Below are 21,638 nucleotides of genomic sequence, written 5' to 3'. Positions count from 1 at the left end.
CATCATTCTCAACGTTCCACAGCCTCAGGCAATGGAACGGAGAACAATGCTGTTCAAACGCCATTCACTCGGTATAACTAATATAGTAATGGCTTTAATTTGTTCTCTTAAAGATGAATGACAGAAATACCAACTTAATTAATGACAATATGTACGGTACATACTCATAGATAACCATGTACTGAGACCCTGGTCTCATTGCCATGCTCTTTCTGGATCACTCGTACTATTCGCATCTTGTATATCCTCCTTTATCCTGAAGTCTACTTGTACCAAGATCCCATCTGCGCTATTCTCACTTCTGTTATCTGCTGTCGCATTGCTCGTTCGATGCACCTGGGTTCTCGCAGCTGAAGTGTCACGACTCGTGAGAGCATCGTGCTCGGGACGAAAATTGAGTGATCGCAGCGCTGTGCCTCCCTTGGAACTCTGCTGTTTTTCGTATTTCGATTTAACATTGCTTTCTCCCTTGGTGATGTCTCGTTGCAAGACAACCTTGTCGAACAGGGGCTTAAAGCCTGGTATGGAGAGGGCGATGAGCGTCGCGCCTATTTCACTAACTTCAATGGCCAACATGGGATCGTCTGTAGAATATTAGATGGGTGAATTAGTAGTGGTGTCGTTAACTTACAGGCCCATGACATGTCCGTATTCCATTGTCCTTCAATGACCAGCACCAGGCGTACAATTGAGATGGCAATGACGCTAACGCACTGTAAGTTTCCTTCAAGATTATTATTTGCATCAAACTTACGAGATACCAGGTAGCAAAATGCATCCCAGCTGTATCTTTCTCTTCCTTGGCATCTCCAACACCCGAAGCATCACGATCGGGATACCGAACAACAAAAAGTCGCATATAAGCGACACTGATGAGTTGACGCTGTATACTAACCCCCACTGCAAACACGTATAATCCTCAAATCCACGCTGCCACTCATACGGCCATAGTCCTGTAACAGGCGTGCAGTGAAACACGATGAGCAACAGCTGAGGAATATACCCAGCTATTAGAATGCCAAAGACAACCGAGATGGCTAATCGGAGACGGTCATGGACGGCGCATAGGCGATGGTAAAATGCAAGACCGGACATGCGACAGAGTAATAGCGCAGTGGTGTATATAATGTGAGCTACGAAATCGAGGACTTCGGTGTATTCGACCGTCGGCATATCGAGGACGTATTCTATATAGGCGAAGTGTCTTCCAGAACCCAGCTTGATGAGTTCAATGCACAGGCCGACAAATGCCACGAAGCACATCTAAGTCACATCGCAATTAGCATTTTTGACAATGTCTCACTGTACAGTGGAGAGATCTGAGTGATCGACGACTGCAATGGAGCTGCCAAGAAAGAAGAAAGAACAGAGACTTACCCATGATATCAACGTCAAGCCATCGTCGAAGCCGAAGCGGCGCATTAAAAACGCTCGCGAAGCAAGGCGACCCAAAACAATGATACTCGTCAGAGCCGTAACGAATACAATACCCGCTATAGCCGATGCATCTCTTGACTGGTTGAGATAATCGGCTGTGATGCCCTTGGGAACTCTGCCGTCTTCAAAAGCCTTTGTAACTTTAGGGTCCGTCATGGCGAACAAATACAAAAGACCAAGAGGTGGTTTTTGATTGGGGTTGATCCATGCTATGTATGCATTAGATCCATGTATCAGAGATGCACAGCATGAAGTTGGCTGTGGGACATATCGTCCCTTATATCAAGTTACCACCCAATACCTTGACTAACAAATGTCCGCGGATACTGTGAAGTGCCCTCCTCACTCACACTTTTTCCACTCCCCTCAAATCTCGGGCAGAAAAAGCAACGAGACCAAAAGCAGAACACCAGAAAGACGTTGCATTTTCTACAGGTGTGCGTTGTAATCGTTCTCCGTAGTAGTAAATTAAACACACTCCTAGGCCTCCTCCCCCAGTCGACACCCCGTTTTAACTTTCAATATCTAGCCAGGTTGTCGCGTCCAGGTCTATTCGAGTCTAGTCTCGACGTGTCAGGTCAAATCGGGAAGTGCTTGATCAAGGAACCCGCGCCAGAATGACACAGATGGCGCTCAACTTGACTTTGACAACAAGTTAAGTTTCGGATTTGCAGAACTAGGTTTTGGCCAGATAGAAATGCTCCGATGTGAACAGACCGATCGACAATGCCAGCCCCTGAAACATAAAGTGAAGAGGGAGAAAAGAAAAGAAAATACTTGCCGTCAGTCGCACTGACACACTCTGATAACGAACACCCTGAACTTTAATCCATGGTGCTGGGGGCTGTAGCCATGGGGCGATTTTCCCGACTTTTACAAGGGTCTCGCTCCCCTGGACGCACATCAAACATCGACAACTACATAACAAAACGGCTAACTGTGCCGGGGCTAGGCCGTTCACTTCAATCACATATCCCCCCATGGTCGATCTGGGGTGGCCAATGACTTCTCTGATCCGTACTTCCGTTGGTTTGCTGGAATGGTTCCTGGCATGTTGGCGTGCGCCACGGAACATTCCCAGTTCCTTCTGGACCAATGTGGTGCTATTTTACTTGCCTAATGCTTTACGGAGATTACTTGAAGAAAACGTAAGAGAAAAAAAGCCGTTCATTCCTTCATGTGTTGGTTGGTGGCTGCTCCCTTGATAGTCGCAACACAAGCCAAGTTCAAGTTCAAGCATACGCCAAGATGAAGCGTAATTAGCTTGTCTAGTCTCCCGCTTTTAGTCACCGGCAGGTAGCCGATGGCCGTTAAAAATCATTGCCTTTATTAGTTGTGGTTTCTTAACTTTCCTTGTATCACAGCATTGTGCACAAGATTAATGATCCCGATCTGGAACGGCTTGTAGATTCCAACGACACGTCAAGTGTCGTAATTTTCGTCAGGGCCATACCTTCAACATGTTGCAAATACTTCATAAATGTAGGATCAGCATCCTGAGGTTATTGTCACCCCGGGCCCAGAACCACTAGCTCGGGTCTAAGCTTCAGCCGCAGTTTTGTTTTCGTTGACAGCTTCTCTTCTTGGTCAAGTTCAGCAACAAGGATTTATGCAGACGGAAGACTCGGATCTGCAGTGAGCAGGATTCATGTGATTGTGGCCAATGCATGCCCATCTCATTTCAAAACTCTTCAACTTCTTAAATAAGTAATAGTATGACTAACAGCAAGAGTGAAATGTCGACGAATGTTCTTTTAACGTCTAGTGCGGTATCTTGAAATTTCTAGCGTCTGGACTAATGATATTCTTAGCTGATCGTTTTGCAACGTAGCAGATTTTAGTGACAGCCTTATAACTAATAGCTGAGCTAAAAAATTGATCTGCTAAGACATGTCTAAAATTCTGGCCGATAGCCATGTGGAATACTGTTTGTCATGCGGTTAGAAACGGCCACGCTTTCATGTGAATATCCTCATGGCTAGGAGGCGGACAAGTAATGGAAACGGTGACCTCCGAACTTGAGATTACGATTGATAAACAAGCTAATAATCAGGTCTAGCCTACTTACTTGGATAATTGACAGGAGATACAGGCATTCCAGTCTTGAATAAGGCTTTGATGTTCTCGAATGCCTCCCTTTCTCCTCGCTGAAATGCCAAGTCTGTCAAACCAGCAATATGAGGCTGAATGGCCACTTTGTCACTCGTCTTGAAATACTCATTCAGGTCAGGTTCATTCAGAAAAACGTCCAATCCAGCTCTTGTAATCTTTCCGTTTTCTAAAGCATTGATGAGAGCAGTCTCGTCAACAATGGCTCCTCGAGCAGTGTTGACGATGAAAGCCCCGTCCTTCATTGTTTCAAACTCCTTGGTCGATATCATATTTTCTGTTTCTTTTGTGAGGGGGCAGTTGATCGATACCACGTCGGATTGTGCGAGCAGCTCGTTCAGTGATGGGCAATGTGTTGCATGGTACCTTTCCTCATCTTCAGCACTCAGCCTCCGACGGTTGTAGTACTTGATCTTCATGTTGAACGCAACCGCTCGCTTTGCCAGGCATTTCCCAATGGCGCCCAGTCCAACTATGCCTAGTGTCATGCCCCAAGGATCCCTACTCGGTACAACAGGGCCTCTCCAGTTGCCCTCCCGTAGGCAACGTTCACCGCGGTAAGTATCTCGGATAACGGCCAGGGTAAGAAAGAATGCCATATCTGCGGTGGCTTCGGCTACAGCATTGACACTGTTGCATAGCCATATCCCTTGCTCGGTGCACCATTCCTCTGCTAAATCATCGTAGCCAGCTGCTGCTGAAGCAATGATTTTACAGTGAGGAGCGAGGAGCTTGAAGATCTTGTCAAATGGACGATAGGGAGGTCTACCCATTCGAATTATGAAAGCGTCTATGGGCCCATGTTGTTTGAGCATGAGTGGTAGTTTTTCCAATGCTTCTTGGTGATTGGTGACGTCGAGAATCTATAAAGCATGTATTAGTATAAATTCTAGTGTTCAGAGTCTTGAGAAAATTCTGAAAAGGATCATTAGTGACTGACATCATAATCGAAGTCTTTCTGGAACTCTCCGATATATTTTTCACCAATAAACTCAGGTCTTCCTAACGAAACTACACGAGGTCTCCGTCCTGTGCTCACGTCTGATGACATGGCCGAATCGTCGCTGGTTGGAAGCTGATATCGTGAATAGTGCTGAGGACAAGGCGCTATGAGGACTGCTATGGATTTCAGGCTGGCAAGTTGAGAGATGATAGATGCAAGAGGCATTTATTGTTAGTCTCCAGGCGAAGTGGAGATATCCCAGGACATCATTTCTGGAACCCGACTCTTAACATCACTCTGAGAACAATGGACTTCCAAACCTACAGGACTCTACCAAAAATTTCACATATAGGAATCTCAAGTTTGTACATCTGTACTCACATATTTTGTAGACATGTCTAACCCGATTCTTAGTCACTTGGGACAGGACAGAGACATGTGTAAAGGAGGGTTTCTGATATAAAAGGCTTTATAGGTTGTATGATCTACCAAAGCACTCATCATGTGTCTTTTATTCCCCTGAAGACTATATATGTGGAATAAACTTTGTCCATTCAACCGTCTCAAACGCACTCGGTGGCAGAGCTCTCAATCCAATGAAATCTTCCACAAAGATAAAAATCCGAAACGTGAGATACAAAGCGCATAAAGCGGAAGTAAAGACAATAAACCCGATTTGAACTCCCATGTTGGGGTCCTTTCCGTGCGATATGTTGTGAGATCTGCTCAAAAAAGCCAAGACACCTTTCTGTGGCTGTTGAGGCACCAGACTATCTCGATCAACGTCACTGCTCCTTCTTGTCCTTCGTCTTAGCCATCTATCTAGCCTGAAGTACAAGTCTCGGAAAGGATGTGACTTTTGAGCAAGCTCTTTCTCGACAATACTCAGCTCCAGACCTTGAGCGACTCGATTATGTGGTACAAAGATCCACATGGACAGTTCCATCCACGCCGCACCGACAAAGCCGTATACGAGCATGTATATACTGGCCACGCGCCAAAAGTCTCTTTCCACCGTGCTCGGGAACGAAAAGTTCCATGCGGAAAGAAAAGCGGCGCTGAAGACGAGGATGAAGGCAACGCCCACTAGTTCGAGATCAAAGTCCATTCTAAGGAATGTGTCACCTGGAATTCTATCCCATGGGATCTTCTTGACACGGCGTGAAAAGGGTGAAAATAATATCTTGCGTGATAGTTCATTGTAGTATTGCCATGCGAGGTTCAACGCTGTTTCGTCTCTGCTGATGAAGTCTAGGGGTGTTTGATAGTACGGCTGATCTGGCGATCGTCCTCCCTAGTACGACATTAGTCCAGTCACTCCAATCTGGTATATAGATACTCACCTGGGTGATTATGTCTTCCATTCTGTCAACACTCCGAAGAGTGATTGTTGTGCCTACATCAGACGGCTTGTCTTTCCAGCACCATGCCGTTCCAAAGAGAATGACTACAAATGAAACTGCAGTCAGCTCCATTGTTGTCACATGAAGTCCTTGAATCAGCCGTGCGATGAAAGTTATGATGAACCACGTTGTTTGCCAGACCGTGACGAGCCTACACGCTTTAGTTACCAGGAGAACAATTCGATGTGATCAGATTTACTTACCGTGCAAATCCATCCGATTTGTTTCTGTCTCGTAGCTCTCCAGCAGTTATCTCAGGATATCTGACGTGCGAGTTTTTAACTAGATAGAATAGTTGTTCTGCATTGAGAGGTATCGGTTGGTTGAGATCATCAGCCTCAAGGACAAATCCGCCCATGTCAGCGAAGAAACCATGGGTAATGGTCCATTGTTCATATCCTTCTTCATGGAATTTCTATCTTTATATCAGTAATTGGGCCAGCTTTACAAGACTAAAGATAACTCACAACGACTGATCTTCGTGCCGAAGACTTTTGACCAATAGCCAACACTATTATAAACTCAGGGCCAAGTAATCCCAAACACGCAAGTCCAACTCTGTCTCTGATCGATGCCCAAAACTTGTCTTCGGGTGCAGGGATATTAGGATAAACTGAAGTCCAACAGCACAAAAATGTTGTAACTAGACATGCAAATATTATGTCATATGTGCCTCTTCCATCTGGTGATGGCGTCCAGCCAACGAATTCAGTCTCGTTGGATGCCATGTGTTTGCAGCAAGCACTTGAAGACACAGTTTATAAAGAGTAAGATTAATGTCAAGCCATAGTACTAACAGCCTGTGCTAGGATACTTATTCCTTCTGCATGGTTGTCACCAAAAGCTTGTGTCATGTTTCGCGATGGATGCTAAGCGCGGCTTGGCTTTAACTCCATAGGGATGTCCCAAATTGTAGTCTACGGCACATCGATAATTATGTACATGCCTGGCAGCGTGCATGCGTGTTGCCAGGCAGACATTGAGTGATAATCCCATTATATACTCCATTTCATATGAACATTACGGTTTGAAGACGTGGTTAATTCGAATACAATCTTCAACTAGAGGGGGGAAATAACTCTACCAACTACCAGAGGCATCAAGTTGAAGAATCTGGCGACAACACAGACGAGCAGTCCACAGTTGCTGAGCGGCACCAGAACACCCATAACTGGCTGTGCCCCAGGTACCACAGTTGGGTCGCCAGGGTCCTGTTGCTTGGGGGCTTCTGATTGCTGCTTGTCCGTTTCCAGTTTCAAGATTGCCAAAAATGATCTTGTGTGCAAGGGTCGCGGCGCGTGGATGCAACCAAGAGCGGGCCGTTGCGTGAGACGAAGACGTGGGGGCTGTTAATAGTCGTATCTCGTCCTTTCTCCTCCAAGTCTGTTTGTCATTACAGAGTACCAAACGGCATTTCGTTCAAGCACCAATGATTCTTAATAGTCACTGGTGTTAGGGCGAGTGTAAAGGTACAGTACGAGTACCAGGAAGGTAAGTAGACAGAGACAAGGGTCTATACAGCACGCATTTGTATTAGCGAGCTCAACGAGTAGAATCGACAACCTGTCTACTGTATTGTGAATAAATCTATGGCTGTCAAAGGAACAATCGTCCTATCCCCGGCGTCATTCAGCGATAAAGGCATTCGCAGACAAATATACTCTATCCAGTCGTCTCTGCCATGCTTTATTCTAACACAACTACTCACTTCTTCTCATAAGGATCCTTGAAGAAAATAATCTGCACAGTAATGTCATCCCTCACATTTCGGCTCATGGGCGCATACGTCGTCATCGCTCCAAGAAACAAGCCTCGTCTCGACCCTCCAAATGCGTTCTTCACCAGGCACACGGCTGCATTGTCGAGATCTTCAATGACATGGTGCTCCGGTGTGGCCTGCCATCCATCTTCCAGCTTGCCCTCGAACTTGGTCTCCTTGAACGGCTCAGGCTTGCCGCTTTTCTTGGCGCTTAGCCAGCGTGAGATGCATGTTACGGCGTCTTCATTACTGATCATGTCCCAAAGACCGTCGGAACCTAGAATGACAAAGTCTTCTGTCTGGATCTTTCGGGTAGTGACTTCTGGGCGGGCCGTCAGGTACGGAGGTGTGGTGTAGTTTGGTCGGGGCGGGGTGCCGTAGTAATCGTCCTGGACTTTGCGAATAACCTTGGCTGGCCATTTCAATCGATGATCGCCAAACGCTCTCGTAACTGCAAGTCCGAAAAGTCGGCCAGAGTCAAGGTTGAGCATGCTGTGAAGCTGACCGGGATGTTCCTTATCGAGTCTCTCCACCTCAAGCTGATTGAAGCCGGTCTGATCGATGCTGAGGATATCCGTCTCGTACTTGTTGGCATTGGAAGACCACGCACCACGAACTGCTCGCGAGTCGCCTGCGACAGCAGTGCGGAGTGTAGACGTAACGGGCTCGTACATGGTTAGAAGTGCGCAGGACCCAGCAATGGCGGGTGCGACAGCTGAGATAACAGATGCGGTGCCTTGATCCAGGCCAGATTCGACAGCTTTGAGGGCTGTGTCAAAGATGCGGTTGTCGAGACGGACAAAGGCCTTTTGGATGGCATCGTCAACAAGCTCAGTAGAAGTGGTAGGTGTGAGACTTGACAGAGCGCCTGACACGTACGGTACGAGAGCGTTCCTCAACACTTGAGAAGTTGCCCATCCTCTTTTGTTGTGTTAGCGTATCTCACACAACCCCAAGGGGTTCACTTACGCATGTCCATCGTAAACGCCAGCATACAAAGTCTTGGTCCCGCCAACACCCTTTGCAATTTTGAGATCCCAATCGTCTTCAATGGGGTTGTTGCTTCCCAGGCGCGCAAAGTCTACGCGTCCCTTGACTCCTGCGTGTCCGTCAAAGACAAAGGTATGAGCGTCCTCGCGCAGTTTAGCGTTGGCATCCTCGAGAATGATGGACTTGACAGGTGAATTGACGGGGATCTGTTCTTCTGTGTGGTACTCGCTCAATTGAGGAACCTCGTTATTTGAGGCTTTTACAGTAGTACTCTTGCCGCTGAAGATGTAAGCCCCGGAACCAGCACCGAGGATGGCTGTTGCTGACCACACATATCTTGCGTTGCCAGACGTTGACGTTGACGTCTGCGTGGATGAGAAGCGTGTGCTGAATGGGACTCGCTTGAGTGCTAAGCCTGAAGATCTCAGACTCCTGGTGGTTACGCGAAACATGATTTCTTGTTGTTGCTGACTGTAGATAAGTACGATAGCTGATTAATGACCCGGAATGAGACAGGTGGCTCGAGGATGTGCCTCTTACCTCGGTAACTAGAGCTTCAAGGCTGATGATGGATGCACCCTTCACTTGATGATTTAGGACTTAAGCATGGGGTTAGAAGATGGAAGAAAGAGGTGAATCAAACAGGGCAAGGAACTCGAATTGTTTAATGTCCAGGGTCTACCCCTAGTCTATGATGCGATGTCGATAACAGGTCGTCTGAGGGCTTCCGTTATAGCGGTATCGAGTTGAGCCTACCCTGAAGCGTGTGGTGGATTTTCATCGATATAGCGAGTGTCTCCTTTCCATGCAACAATTCAGTAACAACACAATGATACGTCTTCAAACATAAAGATACTCTCGTGGTTTTAATTATATAGAAACCAGGTATATTCTAGGTTGTGGTGCTATGATCATACCCCATCATTAGAACATCATTTAGTGTCGCGTTTATCACCACCCACAGTACTTCAAGGTGCATATTATGATCATATCGACAGAAACTCCACTGCCGCGACGATAAAGTCAAAGAATCGCAAAGGTAGTAGGTATTCATTGCCCAATCCCAGATGTCACAATACATACAACGCCAAACCAAAGCATGCAATCCTAACCATCTAAAGGCGTCCCACTCAGCTATTGGCAATCTCCTCCTCCTCATCTTCCCACTCTCCATCCTCCTCCATCTTTTCATTGACCTTGAACTCAGCATCGCCTGCGAGTCCCTCACTGTCGAATTCATCGACGTCCATATCGCTATCATACTCAAATTCGTCCTCCTCATCATCATCCTCGCCCTTGTTGCCATCCTTTGTCTTGGCGGCCTTCTTGCGCTCCACATTAGCCTTCTGCTCCTTCTTTCGCGCATCCTTTTCTTGTCGGCGCTGCTCCCATCGCTTCTCGAGCTCCTTGATCTCGTCCTTGTTCTTGTGGATGTACTCGTGCCACATGACCTTGCCGGACGCAAGACCCTCCTCGACCTTGGTCAAGCGAAGGCGCATTCGGGGACCGAGCTCGACAAGCTTGACAGCGCGGCGCTCGACGTTCTCCTCTTCCGCTTCGGGCTCGGTTTCGTTCTGTGCCGCTGCTTGTCTAGCCTTGGCAGATAGAACCTTTCTGGTTGTGGAGTCCAAGATCTCGACCTCGGCGTCTGTGTCCATCTCACTACCGCTTGTCGCATCCGTCATATAACCATCGCCAGCCTCGCCTCCGATCAGGAAATCCGCGACATCCTCAAGCTTGCCCAGGTTAGGCATCTTGCCCTTTCGGTTCGTTTTTGAGGTAACGAATTGCTCGGCAGCGTTCAATCTCCTTAGAGGCTTGGAAACGGTGGTAGACTTTGTTGTGATAGCATAATGTCTGAAGTTGACGATAAAAGTGCCATCGTCTTCCTCTGACGTCTCTCGGTTCAGCAACAGAACTCGTCGAATCGACTTGAGGGGTGTAGCTTGGGGGTTGATGGGAGGGAATAGGGACTGGAAGACCGTCGTAGCGAGGGACTCGAGGTGTCTGGGAACTTTCGACTTGTTGTCCGAGTCTGGGCGGGTAAAGTTGTTCATGACCAACTGCAAACGGTTAGCAGGATAAACCAGCAGCGATTGAAAAGTCTTCTTACCAGAGGAGGAGTGATAAACTCCTTGCCGCCACCCTTGGGGTGCTTCTGGGCTCGCTGAACATCCTTACATAGCGAGTACTTTTCCACGCGAAAGTTCAAGGTAGGTCCTCGAGGGGTCAAGGCCATTCGCAGGTTGGTGTTTCCGGTCTCCGATCTCGAGAACAGCATCAAATGAGTGACACCCAAAGGACCACACATGACAGCGTAATCTTTTAGTCTGTTTCCACGCCTCTCCTTCAATCGACTGGCAGTACCAGGCTCCATGACCTTTCGCACGTCGGCCGCAAGCTGGCTAACGCTGGAACCGACTTCGCCAGCGCCAATTCGAATAACCATGCTCTTGGGGTCCTTGGCGGAAGCATGACCGGCAGAGTCCACATCGGGATTACTGGCACCCAGATGGGTTCTCTTCTTTGTTCGTTTGCGTGCCATTGTTGTGGTTTTTTGTTGTTGAATGTATCGTTAAAACTTGCTTGAAGCTGGCTGTCGCAAATTCCAATGGATAGCAGAAAGAAAAAAAGTTCGGCGGGACCACGATAAGACTAGCGCACGTGCGATAACAAGGTCCCCACTAAAATATTTTGAAGTTCTTGGATCAAGATCATCTTTCCATGAATTAGACTTTCGTTTTCACACACACAGAATTGCCCAGCATGAACGGCGCAAAGAGGAGAAAGGTCGCGCAAGATACGCCCAGAAATACAAAGCCCGTTGCCCAAGAGAAGCCTGCCCGGGCTGAACCTAAGCCTTCCAGCGACGAGGAATCCGAGGAAGAGTCTGCGACTCTAGAGGAGCCTTCAGCAGAGGAGACGGCTGTTGATGCTCCCAAGAAGACCTTCAAGGATCTGGTATGACTCACTGACTTCTATTCAAGTCGAAATCTCTAACAATTCCTAGGGAGTCAACGATGCTCTATGCGAAGCCTGTGAGAAGCTCAACTACAAGTACCCCACGCCCATTCAAGAAAAGTCCATCCCCGTCGCTCTCCAGGGCCGAGATATCATTGGTCTCGCCGAAACAGGTAGTGGAAAGACAGCAGCATTTGCCCTGCCTGTTCTTCAGGCCCTTCTCGACAAGCCTCAGCCTCTCTTCGGTCTCGTCCTCGCCCCGACTCGTGAATTGGCAACCCAGATTGGACAAGCCTTTGAGGCTCTCGGTTCGCTTATCTCATTACGATGCGCTGTAATTGTCGGAGGTCTGGATATGGTTCCTCAGGCAATTGCACTTGGAAAGAAGCCTCACATTGTCGTTGCGACACCTGGTCGTCTTGTGGATCATCTTGAGAAGACCAAGGGCTTTTCCCTGCGAACTCTCAAGTACCTGATCATGGACGAGGCTGATCGTCTTCTTGACATGGACTTTGGACCCAGTATTGACAAGATCCTCAAGTTCGTTCCTCGAGAGCGACGCACATACCTCTTCTCTGCAACAATCAGCTCCAAGATCGAAAGCTTGCAGCGTGCCAGTTTGAGGGATCCCGTCAAAGTGAGCATCAGCTCCAACAAGTACCAGACCGTCTCCACCCTGCTGCAGAATTACCTCTTCATCCCTCATCCCCAGAAGGATGTCCATCTTATCTACTTGATCAATGAGCACGCCGGACAGTCTACAATCGTCTTCACACGAACCGTGTGGGAGACGCAGCGCGTTTCCATCTTACTACGAACACTTGGTTTCGGTGCAATTCCACTCCACGGTCAACTTTCTCAGTCATCCCGTCTAGGAGCCCTCAACAAGTTCCGTTCCGGCACACGAGATATCCTGGTCGCCACTGATGTCGCCGCCCGTGGTCTGGATATTCCTTCAGTCGATGTTGTTCTCAACTACGATTTGCCCCAGGACTCCAAGACATACATCCACAGAGTCGGACGAACCGCTCGTGCTGGAAAGTCCGGTGTTGCCATCAGCTTGGTGACCCAGTACGATCTCGAGATCTACCTCCGAATCGAGGCCGCTCTCGGCAAGAAGCTCGCGGAGTACCCAACAGAGAAGGAGGAAGTTATGGCTTTCCAGTCACGAGTCGAGGAGGCTCAGCGAATCGCTAGAATCGAAATGAAGTCGTTCACCGAGGAGAGGGGCAAGAAGGGCAGCACATTGAAGGGTGGCCGTGGCAAGAAGGGTGGCAAGAGAGGCAGAGATGACATGGACAGGGAGGAGGGATAAGTCTCTAGCTAGCTGTTCTGGAGTTGCGGCGGTTTGGCGTTGTTCAGGCTGGGGTAAAATTGTCGATTTAATGATTCTTTATGGGTTGTTCAGTGATTGGAGTGTACAATGCTGGTGTTTGCAGGCTGCGATCACCCTTTGTACACATTATTAGCCAGAGAAAAAGCGCATCGATGAAAGATCCTTCAATTACTCAAGTGCATATTGGCCGATCTAGATAGCCAGCTAGCTTATCGCTGTTTCAATGACCAAGACGCTATTTCTTATTTTCATGTTTCGAACAACTTTCAGCTCTCTCATTATCAACATGTTCATCATTTTAATCACTGTAAGCCCTAGCGAAGGAAGCACGTCTGAAACGCCGACGTTCAGCTGCTCCCCGACAAGCGGCCGCCTTATACAAGGATGTCGAAGATCACCACAAGTTTCAACAATCAGACTTAGCCTCGAATGGCTTCGTGGCATGTCAGTTCGTTTCGCCGGCTCTTCCTTGGCGGTGCTTTGTAAGTGCGATCCCTGTTGTTTTAGCAGCGGCCGCTTATTAGGAACGCCTAAGGATGAGATGAAAGGACCCGAGTCTTGGGTAACTGTCTGAGGATACTTGCATAGTGGCCTGGTTATTGTATATAAGTTGTGGTGTGAAGTTCAAAGAAACAATCGCTTGATCTCTATTCATTCATTATCCATTCTTTTATATGTGCATTGATTGCACTGTCCATTCATTCGATACAACCGACATTCGTTTACTTCATTCATCATGTATACTTCAACTCTACTCCTTACTCTCGCTGCGTCCGCGAGTGCTCACGTTGCCTCTTGGAACAAGGGAATGTACTGCCGAGTAAGTAAAGCCAACTCTTCCCCTCATCAACGCTAACCGTTCAGGGCGGCAACGACTCCTCCGTCGACAACGCAAACACAAACCTCGCCGTAAACCCTCTCTACGACCTCCCCAAGTCCAAATGGTGGATGCAAGCCGACCGCGGCTGCGATGTCGTTCCTCCTCCCAAGGGCGAGTTTCTCGAACTCCCAGCCGGAAAGTCGTTCATGACTGAGCTTGCCAACAACCGCGCCTTCACCACACTTTCATACAAGGGAGCTTTAACCACAGATTGGCAGGACGGTAAGAACCGATCCATGCCTTGGAGAGGTCCTGAGGGTGGTTGTCTCATGGACGGTGGTGATGGCTCTGGTGGAGAGTTGCACACCAAGAATATTGAGTCAACTGGTGGAACCGCCTGGGCCATTTCGTATGAGAGCGATATCAGCAAGGTTACTATGGACAACCTTGTTGTCTTTTCCGTGCGATACTAGTAAGATATTTCTGCTTCAGACACTTTATTCGGTTGACTGACTCATCATAGTTCTCCTTTCTTTCGCGAGACTTGGTACGATGTTCCAGCCGATATGCCAGAGTGCCCGGAAGAAGGTTGCTACTGTGCCTGGCTATGGATCCCCGATGGCTGTAAGTCTCATCCCGGATTCCCTTCCCATCAAGTCATTGTTGACTGGAGTTCTAGGTGGCCAGTCAAACATGTACATGCAAAACCACCGCTGCAAGGTCACTGGTAGCACATCCACCAAAAAGCTAGGCAAGCCCAAGCCCGCCGTCTACTGTCGCGATAACCCTACCAAGTGTGTTCCCGGACCCAAGCAGATGATGGTTTGGCACCGTAAGTCAACCACCCCTGAATAACAGGTTTGTAAATAATGTTCTAACTCGTTACAGAAGCTGAAGGCAACAACGTCGATCCCCCTAATGGCAAGACACCTACTTACAACCAGCGAATGGGTTTCATGGACGGTGCTCAGGATGACATTTTTGTCCAGTAGACTTGACTTAACGGAGACAGATTGTTTGAGTAGTTTACTATACCTTTCTGGAAAAGCAGATTTCTATTCTTAGCCGAGATGTTATATCGACTTCTCTTTTATTGTTGCAAAAGTTCAACTACCAAGGCACAGCAGTATACTTTGTCTGTGTTCTATAGTGATGTGACAGCAGTCATTCCAATCCCAAGCCTCTACCCATAAACAATCCAGCAAAGATATTCTCTTTAACGCCAATTCGCTATTAACTAATCAGTATCATTCACCAGCCCACAGCCCGTATAGAATCATTCGCTGCCCAGCTACCAGATCTCTTAGGCTGCTCCTCGTCTTCATCCTCATCCTCATCCGCCAACTCTGTGTCCTCGATGCCTAATGTCTCTTCGCCCTCCGCTTCCTCCTCGGCCTCTTCTTCGCCGTCACTCTCCTCAGCTTCGTCGTCCCCTTCGCTTTCACTGTCGGCGTCTTCTCCGCTGGATTCTTCTGACTGATGTCCAAGGTTAGAGAACCTAAGTCCCGGAGGCACTTCTTCGTCGTAGTCCTCAGGTACGTCACTAAGGTCACTCTCATCATCAGCCGAGTCTTCGATGCTGCCTGTCTCGCTGTCGGCCTTTTCTTCGACGCCATGCTCTTCAGCATTCTCATCTTCAGCAGCTTCGTCATGCTCTTCATCCTGTTCGTCTTCGTTCTCTTCGTCATGCTCTTCTTCTCCGTGATCTTCTTCATTCTCGTCGCCGGCATCCTTCATATCCACATCGCCGTCATGGCCAGCTTCACGCCGGATCTGCGAATCAGGCCCATCTTCCTCACTTCCAGCATCGCTTGCCCGTTGATTGGGTGTGCGGCTACCACGCTTGCCGCTCGAAACGCTGCCCACTCGGCTCTTGTTTGGCTTGGGCGCCTCCAGAGCTCTGATAACCGCTTGTTCAGCCTTTCGTAATACGTCTGGCCGTCTAACGCCGGTTTTCCTGGACCGTGGCGCGGCCTCTTGTTTCTCTGTTTCCATGGGAGTCGCTGTGCCAGTGATACTCTCCTGTCCATTAGGGGCATTGAGAATACTGGCGAGAGAACTCGTGACCTTGGTCTCTGTCTGTGCTGCTTCGAGCTGAGCTGCAACCTCCTTCGCATGATGCCGCTCCTCCACAACCTTGCTGGGGTCTGGTCCAGGCAGAGTCTTGGCTATCTCAGAATAGATTCTGGAGTAACAATCATAAAGAAGGTCGTCGATGGGCGCCACTTTCATAAGATTGGCATTAAGCTTCTTAAATTCGATCGCTTCCTTCATACAATTGAAGAGCGGATTTTCAGCGCCGTCGCTTGCAGCCCAATCAGCAATCCGCTCGCCCACAACCTCAAACTCTTCGCTCGACAGTGCCTTGAACGCATCGTCAGCGACAGGCGACACATTGTAACCCTGACGTAGGAGTTTGAGGTAGGCCATGCAGCAAGATTGCCAGAGATCCGTGAAATGGTAAAAGTCGGCACCCTTCTTCCTAAGGCGTCTCAAGAGTTGCTCCAAATTGCCCCGGTCGTTCATAATGACCAGCAACTTAGTCATAAGGCGCACGTATTGTTCTGTGTATACGTGGTGACGGCCAGGTCTCTCTGCATCACACTTCCATACGTTCATGACCATAGTCTTGGTAAACATACTATCCCTGAGGACACCGAACGCAGCCTTCGCATTCACAAGTCTATCCTCGCTTGACACTTCGGTAGCCTCGTCAAACAGGATCTTCGCATGTCTGATGATGATGCGATGCTGCCAATTGGCCTTATCCTTCTCTTTGAGCTTGGAAAGATTACGAATAATATATTCTTCCCAGTCTTCAAGTGCCGAGAAGGAAGCAAAATGGTCATCAGGGTTGACTTCCAGGCCGAATGGCTGCTCGGATAAGATCTCAGCAGCATCCTTCGCTGGCACATCACCTCGTATCACCAACTTGTGAAGAATAGTAACGATCTTGTAGTGCGGTTCAAAGATGGGATCTGTGTTCCTCCCTCTTCGAGCATTGTGTGCCACTTCCACGGCTTTCTTAAGGGTGTCGATTAGCGTCATCAGGCCGATCTTGGACGTTATGTCTTTAACATCGAGTTGGTCATCGGGAGTCTGATACATCTTCCAATAACACTTGGAAAGCATGTAAGGGTTCCTACTCACTGTTAAATCATGCATCGAGTACTTGGTGAACTTCACTTACTTCCAGTTGTCTGGCTTTCGATCCATGGCCATCCTGAACAGCTTTGCTGCAAATTTCCAAACCTTGTATTTATTCATCTGGGAGTGCAGTATTCTTTTGAAGGTTCCTATGCCCATATCTTCAATGAAGTATCTCTCCTGATCAGAATGCTGGAACGGCTCCATGGCAAAAGGCTCTCGGCTTGATGCATACATCCTCATAGCAAACTTGTGGTAGAGATCATGGAGAGGATCTCCATCGTGGGTTTCGATGTCCAAATTGCGGGAATGTGACAGTGCGAGTGTGTAGCAGTGAATTGCATTTCGCTGGAATTTAACCAGCTCAGGGCGCTCCTTATTCATCTTGTCAGCAGTCCAAAGAACCGCCTCATCCAGCTCGTAGTCAAAACACTCGGCTAGACGGAACCAAGCATCCCATCTGTCTGCAGTGAATTGGAGCTGCAGCCGCAGGAAGGTCGCACCGATGCGTAGATCGTCAGTTGCGCCAGGGGTTTGACGGCGGTTGAGCTCAACACCCTTGAACTTTGTCAGTGCCATCATGCCTAGCAAGAAGAACCAGCCATGTGTGGCAAGAATAGTCTCAGGGGTATTGACAGACACAGCGTCTACGGAAACGTCTCCAATAAGGGCGCGGTACAAACGCAGGGGGTGAATTGGCTTTTTCAGATACTCAGTAAAATTACGCAGGTTGTGATACATCTGCGGTGTTGACTTTGTCTGGCCAATTGTCTGCTGCATGTGATCAATCGTTGTCTTGAGATCTGACTTGAGTAGGTCCTTCATGGGCATGCGATTTGCAAGAATGCAAACTCTTTCCACAAGCTGCATAGTCTGTCGTTTTTCAAGCTTCTCGGGGGGACAAGCATGATCCTGAACCTCCCAGACGCCTGCGCCAAGCTTGAGACCGTGCAAATCGTACAGAACCTGGCCAAGATAATCTTCCCAGTTCTCGATGTTCTTGAGCTTGAGAAGCTCGACACGCATAACCTTGAGGAAGATCTTGTTTGAAGCCTTGCAGAATTTGCGAATGCCAATCACTTGGTGGATAGCCGCGAGATAATCAGCAAGGTCGTTCTCAGGTCCAATGATACAATTATCCTTATTGATGCCAGCTTTGAACATGGTGTATTGGAGACACCATGCGCGAATCTGCATCTCCTTCAGCTTGTTCTTCAGTGCTTGGAAAGCAGCTTTGGAGGCGGCATTTCCAGTCCTTTCCGGCTTGATGCCGATTCGAACCTCATCTTCGCACAGACTTGCAACGTGCAGTAAACAGTTGACTTTGGCAAGAGCAGCTGAGGTAGATCTGATGTGGGCATCGTCGATAATTTCGAAGGCGGTGTTATCGTTCAACGCAGAACCGAGAGCCGTAATCAAAAGCTCGTCTAGCGATTTTAAAGTACGCATGAAAAGCAATCGTCGAGATTCAGGTACGGTGTTGGCATATGTCTCGCCCTCCAGGTCTGATACGATCAACTCAATGCTTTTAAGGCAACAAGAGAATTTCTTGGTAGAGTAGTTGATAGCATCATAGGCGTCTCCTAGACGTGACCACAGGAACAACCTAAGCTCCGTGCTGCTGTTGTGGAGGAATTTCCAGAGATCTTTGAGGCTTTGGCTTGCGCAATCAGATATGGACTTCTTTTGCTTCTGGTTGGAGCTTGCGTCAGAGCTTTCGTCGTTGTCATCGGTGCTGTCGTCGCTGCTATCGAGGGTGCTAGCGCCGGTGGTGTCGCTGCTAGCACTGCTATCGCTGTCTTCCCCTGACTCGGAATCTGTTCCCTGATTCGGAGCGCACACCGTAGATGGGTTGAGAACAGGCTCCAGTGTGTCAATGACAAAGACCGGGTCATCCATGTTATCTTGGAACAGTCCAAGAAAGAAGTCCATTGTCGTCAGTTTAGAGATCTCACGATCAGCAGCAGCAGGAGAGATTGTCGGCATGACCACATTGTTGGGGAGTGAGATTGCAGGTACCTTTTCATCTGCAAGGTGGTCCCGTAAAGATGTCCACATAAGGAGAATGTGTTCACGTAGGGGCTGTTCCGCGTGTGAAGACACGAGAACTGAGGCCCATAAGAAACGTGCTATGAGAGGATCGTTTGCTGGGCGGTCTATCAATCGAAGGTAAGCTGAGGCAATGTCGAGCCACCGCCCAAGTCGGTACTTGGTGTCCATCCGAGTCGCATAATCCACAACGCTGCTAGGATTGGTGATGAGTTCATAGATGTCGACATGAAGCTCAAAAAGCATAGGCACAATGGTCTCCAAGTCTGCTAACCTCTCAGCGGAACCAGCAGCCAGTTCCATCTCTTCAGTAATCTTCCGATATAGTGTAGAGTCCACTTTGTTTAGCATCTGAACCACAGATAGCTTCATTTTGTCTGACCACTTGGCTGTCGCATAACTTTGGCTAACAGCCCTGACCCATTCATAGGCGACGTCTTCGGCTGTCATCCACGACCTGCAACCTCCAATCTTTCTGGCAAAAGATCTCAAGCCTTGCTTTTCGTTGAAAGAGGGCATGGAGGGCTGATCTTGCGAGCCGGTTTTAGCGTGTTCCAGGAAAGAGGATGGTCCAAGACTGGCTTGTTCGTTCTTGTGTAGGAAGACCTTAGCAACCTCTTCACGAAAATTAACAATAACACTACTCAAGTCGCATGCAGCAAGATTTGTTATTTTCCCAGGTCGGTTTTCAGTGGCGCATGAGTCAATAAGCTCAGTGATGAAAGCGAATGTCGATTTGTCCTCCACGCCCAGATGCTCCAAGACGCTCTTTGTCATTTGGAAGAGATTCTGGTCAGCTCCTTGATAGGGCTGCAGTTGATTAGCAATTAAAGTATTGGGGTCTGTCGTTTCCTCGGCTTGGAGAGTTTCTCTTCGTCGAACTCGCTTGCTGCGTTTTTCCATCGCATTTTCTTCTTCTGCTCCATCTGGCAGTCCCGCTGCAGATTGCGATCGTTTTCTCGCTGATGCTCCATTCGAATCTTTCTGAGATTGGTCCGCAGTTTTCTGGCTATCTTCGGTTCCTTCGGACCCTGCCTTTTGCTCCTTCGGGGTGGAGTCCTTCTCTGGTGATTTCTCTGTTTCGGTGGGCTTTGTGACTGCGACCTCGATTTCCGACGCAACGCTTTCGATTTCGTTTGGTGGTGTTTCTATTGGAACATCTTCCAGGCTACTTTCGACAATTCCATCGCATGTATCGAAAGCTTCGGCTGTAGTCTCGAGGCAGTTGATGAGTTTCGCCCCAAGTTCAGCCCAAGATGACACAGATTTGGGCTCTGTGAGGCTAGCGTTATCTGCGTCGCCCATTTCCGTATCTTCTTGAGTCTGGGCCTGTGTATCAGAAACCTTGGGCGGTATCAATGATTTGGTAGGGTCGGGAAGAAAGGGAATGGGGTCCAAGTGGCGCTTAAGGAGCGCAGGCATCTTCTTCTTGAGCCACGGCGCCATGATCGGATGTGACAAAGCCATATCGTCGCCTAGAAGCTTCAATTGATCTTTCAACTGTTCGCCCGCCATCCCCTCTGCTAATGACGGAGGGTCAAGTTCCATCACAGCAGGATCGTCGTCCAACTCAATCGCGGCCTCAAGGCAGTACCGCTTAATGCGGTTGCTGTTGATCGCGCCAGCAAAACGAGCAGCCTTTCTCCAAAGCTCCGGGTCTGATGGATCTTGATCCAGTGCGGTCATCCAGCTATCCAAAACCTTGCGTCCATCGTCGTGGTATTTTAGTTGGGCCTTTTCCTTCCATGCTGTATCTGAAGTCGATGCGTCCTTAAATTTGTCGACGAAGAATTGGCCATAGTTTTTGTACGATAAGTAGAGTGCCTGGGCCAAGCTTGCTGCTACACCATCTGCTCCTCCAGCGTCCACATCAAGTCCCCCATCTGTGAGGGAGGGGTCCAAGTTGGATACCTCTGGTTGGCCATCCGCGTATCGCTCTGCTCGCTCGTAGTCGGTTTTGGCTTCCCGGTATTTGAAGATTTCGGATTCAAAGAGTTCGTTATATGCGGCTTCAGCGGCTTCGCGTGATCGTGGGCCTTGCGCATGGAGCTTTAATGCATGCTGAAATCGCTTGAGAGCTTCGTCGACCTGAAAATTGTTATTATTTGTTCGCGGTTGCGATACTGCATGATGAGCTCACATGGATCTCTTTGGTGGTGTCGATTTGCTCGTCAATATTATCCTCTGGCTCGAGGTTTATTGCTTGGAATGCCGGCTACGATCACATATTAGCATAAATTGGTTATAGGATATCAATAGTTTACCATATTGGCGGTCGCAATGCTCTCGAAGCGACGGCCGACATTCGTATCCGTAGCAAAGAATACTGTTTACTTCAGTCTGGTTGATTTAACGTTGGGAGTGAGTTTGGAGACACTTCACTTGCTTGGCATCGATTTAATTAATGAGAGCGCGTTCTCAGACGCGGATCATTTCAGCCCCATTTCGCCACATGTTAGAGCTGTTCCTGAGCAGGAGCAGAGGTAAGATGTGGCGGTGTTTAGAGCTGCACGTCCCTTTTCTACCTCCCTGCCCGCATAATCCAGGGCAGTTTAGAGTACGTACATCCTGAACTGTACCTGGAGCTCCCTATCAAGGCCAGATCTTAGGGAGGGACCAGCATCCTTTGTCTTTGGCATCTTACTCGAAGCAAGGAACCCCTCGACCAGTCTCAACTGTTTCCC

General features: G+C 48.5%; 9 protein-coding genes across 9 annotated transcripts; 2 read left to right on the top strand and 7 right to left on the bottom strand.

Annotated features, from left to right (window-relative positions):
* Positions 1-98: 98 nt before the first annotated feature.
* Positions 99-1,593, bottom strand: FGSG_04023 (uncharacterized protein; the record flags this gene model as incomplete). Its single annotated transcript, XM_011323330.1, has 4 exons — positions 99-584; positions 632-705; positions 755-1,263; positions 1,378-1,593. 4 exons carry the CDS (start codon positions 1,591-1,593, stop codon positions 196-198), a joined length of 1,188 nt encoding a protein of 395 aa, XP_011321632.1. The 3' UTR covers positions 99-195.
* Positions 1,594-3,395: 1,802 nt separating this feature from the next.
* On the bottom strand, positions 3,396-4,597 carry FGSG_04024 (uncharacterized protein; the record flags this gene model as incomplete). Its single annotated transcript, XM_011323329.1, has 3 exons — positions 3,396-3,415; positions 3,506-4,409; positions 4,487-4,597. 3 exons carry the CDS (start codon positions 4,595-4,597, stop codon positions 3,396-3,398), a joined length of 1,035 nt encoding a protein of 344 aa, XP_011321631.1.
* A 418-nt stretch (positions 4,598-5,015) lies between these two features.
* FGSG_12329 (uncharacterized protein) lies at positions 5,016-5,597 on the bottom strand (the record flags this gene model as incomplete). The annotated part of the gene is made up of 1 exon (XM_011323328.1): positions 5,016-5,597. One exon carries the CDS (start codon positions 5,595-5,597, stop codon positions 5,016-5,018), a length of 582 nt encoding a protein of 193 aa, XP_011321630.1.
* Positions 5,598-5,890: 293 nt separating this feature from the next.
* FGSG_12328 (uncharacterized protein) lies at positions 5,891-6,746 on the bottom strand (the record flags this gene model as incomplete). The annotated part of the gene is made up of 4 exons (XM_011323327.1): positions 5,891-5,936; positions 6,096-6,307; positions 6,360-6,505; positions 6,686-6,746. 4 exons carry the CDS (start codon positions 6,744-6,746, stop codon positions 5,891-5,893), a joined length of 465 nt encoding a protein of 154 aa, XP_011321629.1.
* An 850-nt stretch (positions 6,747-7,596) lies between these two features.
* Positions 7,597-9,093, bottom strand: FGSG_04026 (uncharacterized protein; the record flags this gene model as incomplete). Its single annotated transcript, XM_011323326.1, has 2 exons — positions 7,597-8,572; positions 8,621-9,093. 2 exons carry the CDS (start codon positions 9,091-9,093, stop codon positions 7,597-7,599), a joined length of 1,449 nt encoding a protein of 482 aa, XP_011321628.1.
* Positions 9,094-9,771: 678 nt separating this feature from the next.
* FGSG_04027 (uncharacterized protein) lies at positions 9,772-11,208 on the bottom strand (the record flags this gene model as incomplete). The annotated part of the gene is made up of 2 exons (XM_011323325.1): positions 10,755-11,208; positions 9,772-10,704 (listed from the first exon to the last, which is right to left on the bottom strand). Exons 1-2 carry the CDS (start codon positions 11,088-11,090, stop codon positions 9,772-9,774), a joined length of 1,269 nt encoding a protein of 422 aa, XP_011321627.1. The 5' UTR covers positions 11,091-11,208.
* Positions 11,209-11,407: 199 nt separating this feature from the next.
* FGSG_04028 (ATP-dependent rRNA helicase RRP3) lies at positions 11,408-12,917 on the top strand (the record flags this gene model as incomplete). Its single annotated transcript, XM_011323324.1, has 2 exons — positions 11,408-11,602; positions 11,652-12,917. 2 exons carry the CDS (start codon positions 11,408-11,410, stop codon positions 12,915-12,917), a joined length of 1,461 nt encoding a protein of 486 aa, XP_011321626.1.
* Positions 12,918-13,674: 757 nt separating this feature from the next.
* FGSG_04029 (uncharacterized protein) lies at positions 13,675-14,750 on the top strand (the record flags this gene model as incomplete). Its single annotated transcript, XM_011323323.1, has 5 exons — positions 13,675-13,758; positions 13,803-14,230; positions 14,282-14,382; positions 14,438-14,590; positions 14,647-14,750. 5 exons carry the CDS (start codon positions 13,675-13,677, stop codon positions 14,748-14,750), a joined length of 870 nt encoding a protein of 289 aa, XP_011321625.1.
* Positions 14,751-15,009: 259 nt separating this feature from the next.
* On the bottom strand, positions 15,010-21,221 carry FGSG_04030 (uncharacterized protein; the record flags this gene model as incomplete). Its single annotated transcript, XM_011323322.1, has 4 exons — positions 15,010-16,900; positions 16,949-21,042; positions 21,095-21,169; positions 21,219-21,221. 4 exons carry the CDS (start codon positions 21,219-21,221, stop codon positions 15,010-15,012), a joined length of 6,063 nt encoding a protein of 2,020 aa, XP_011321624.1.
* Positions 21,222-21,638: the final 417 nt, after the last annotated feature.

The sequence above is a fragment of the Fusarium graminearum genome, chromosome 2 (assembly GCF_000240135.3).
Source record: "Fusarium graminearum PH-1 chromosome 2, whole genome shotgun sequence".
NCBI classification, from domain to species: domain Eukaryota; kingdom Fungi; phylum Ascomycota; class Sordariomycetes; order Hypocreales; family Nectriaceae; genus Fusarium; species Fusarium graminearum.
This window is presented reverse-complemented; position numbering and strand designations above follow the sequence as displayed.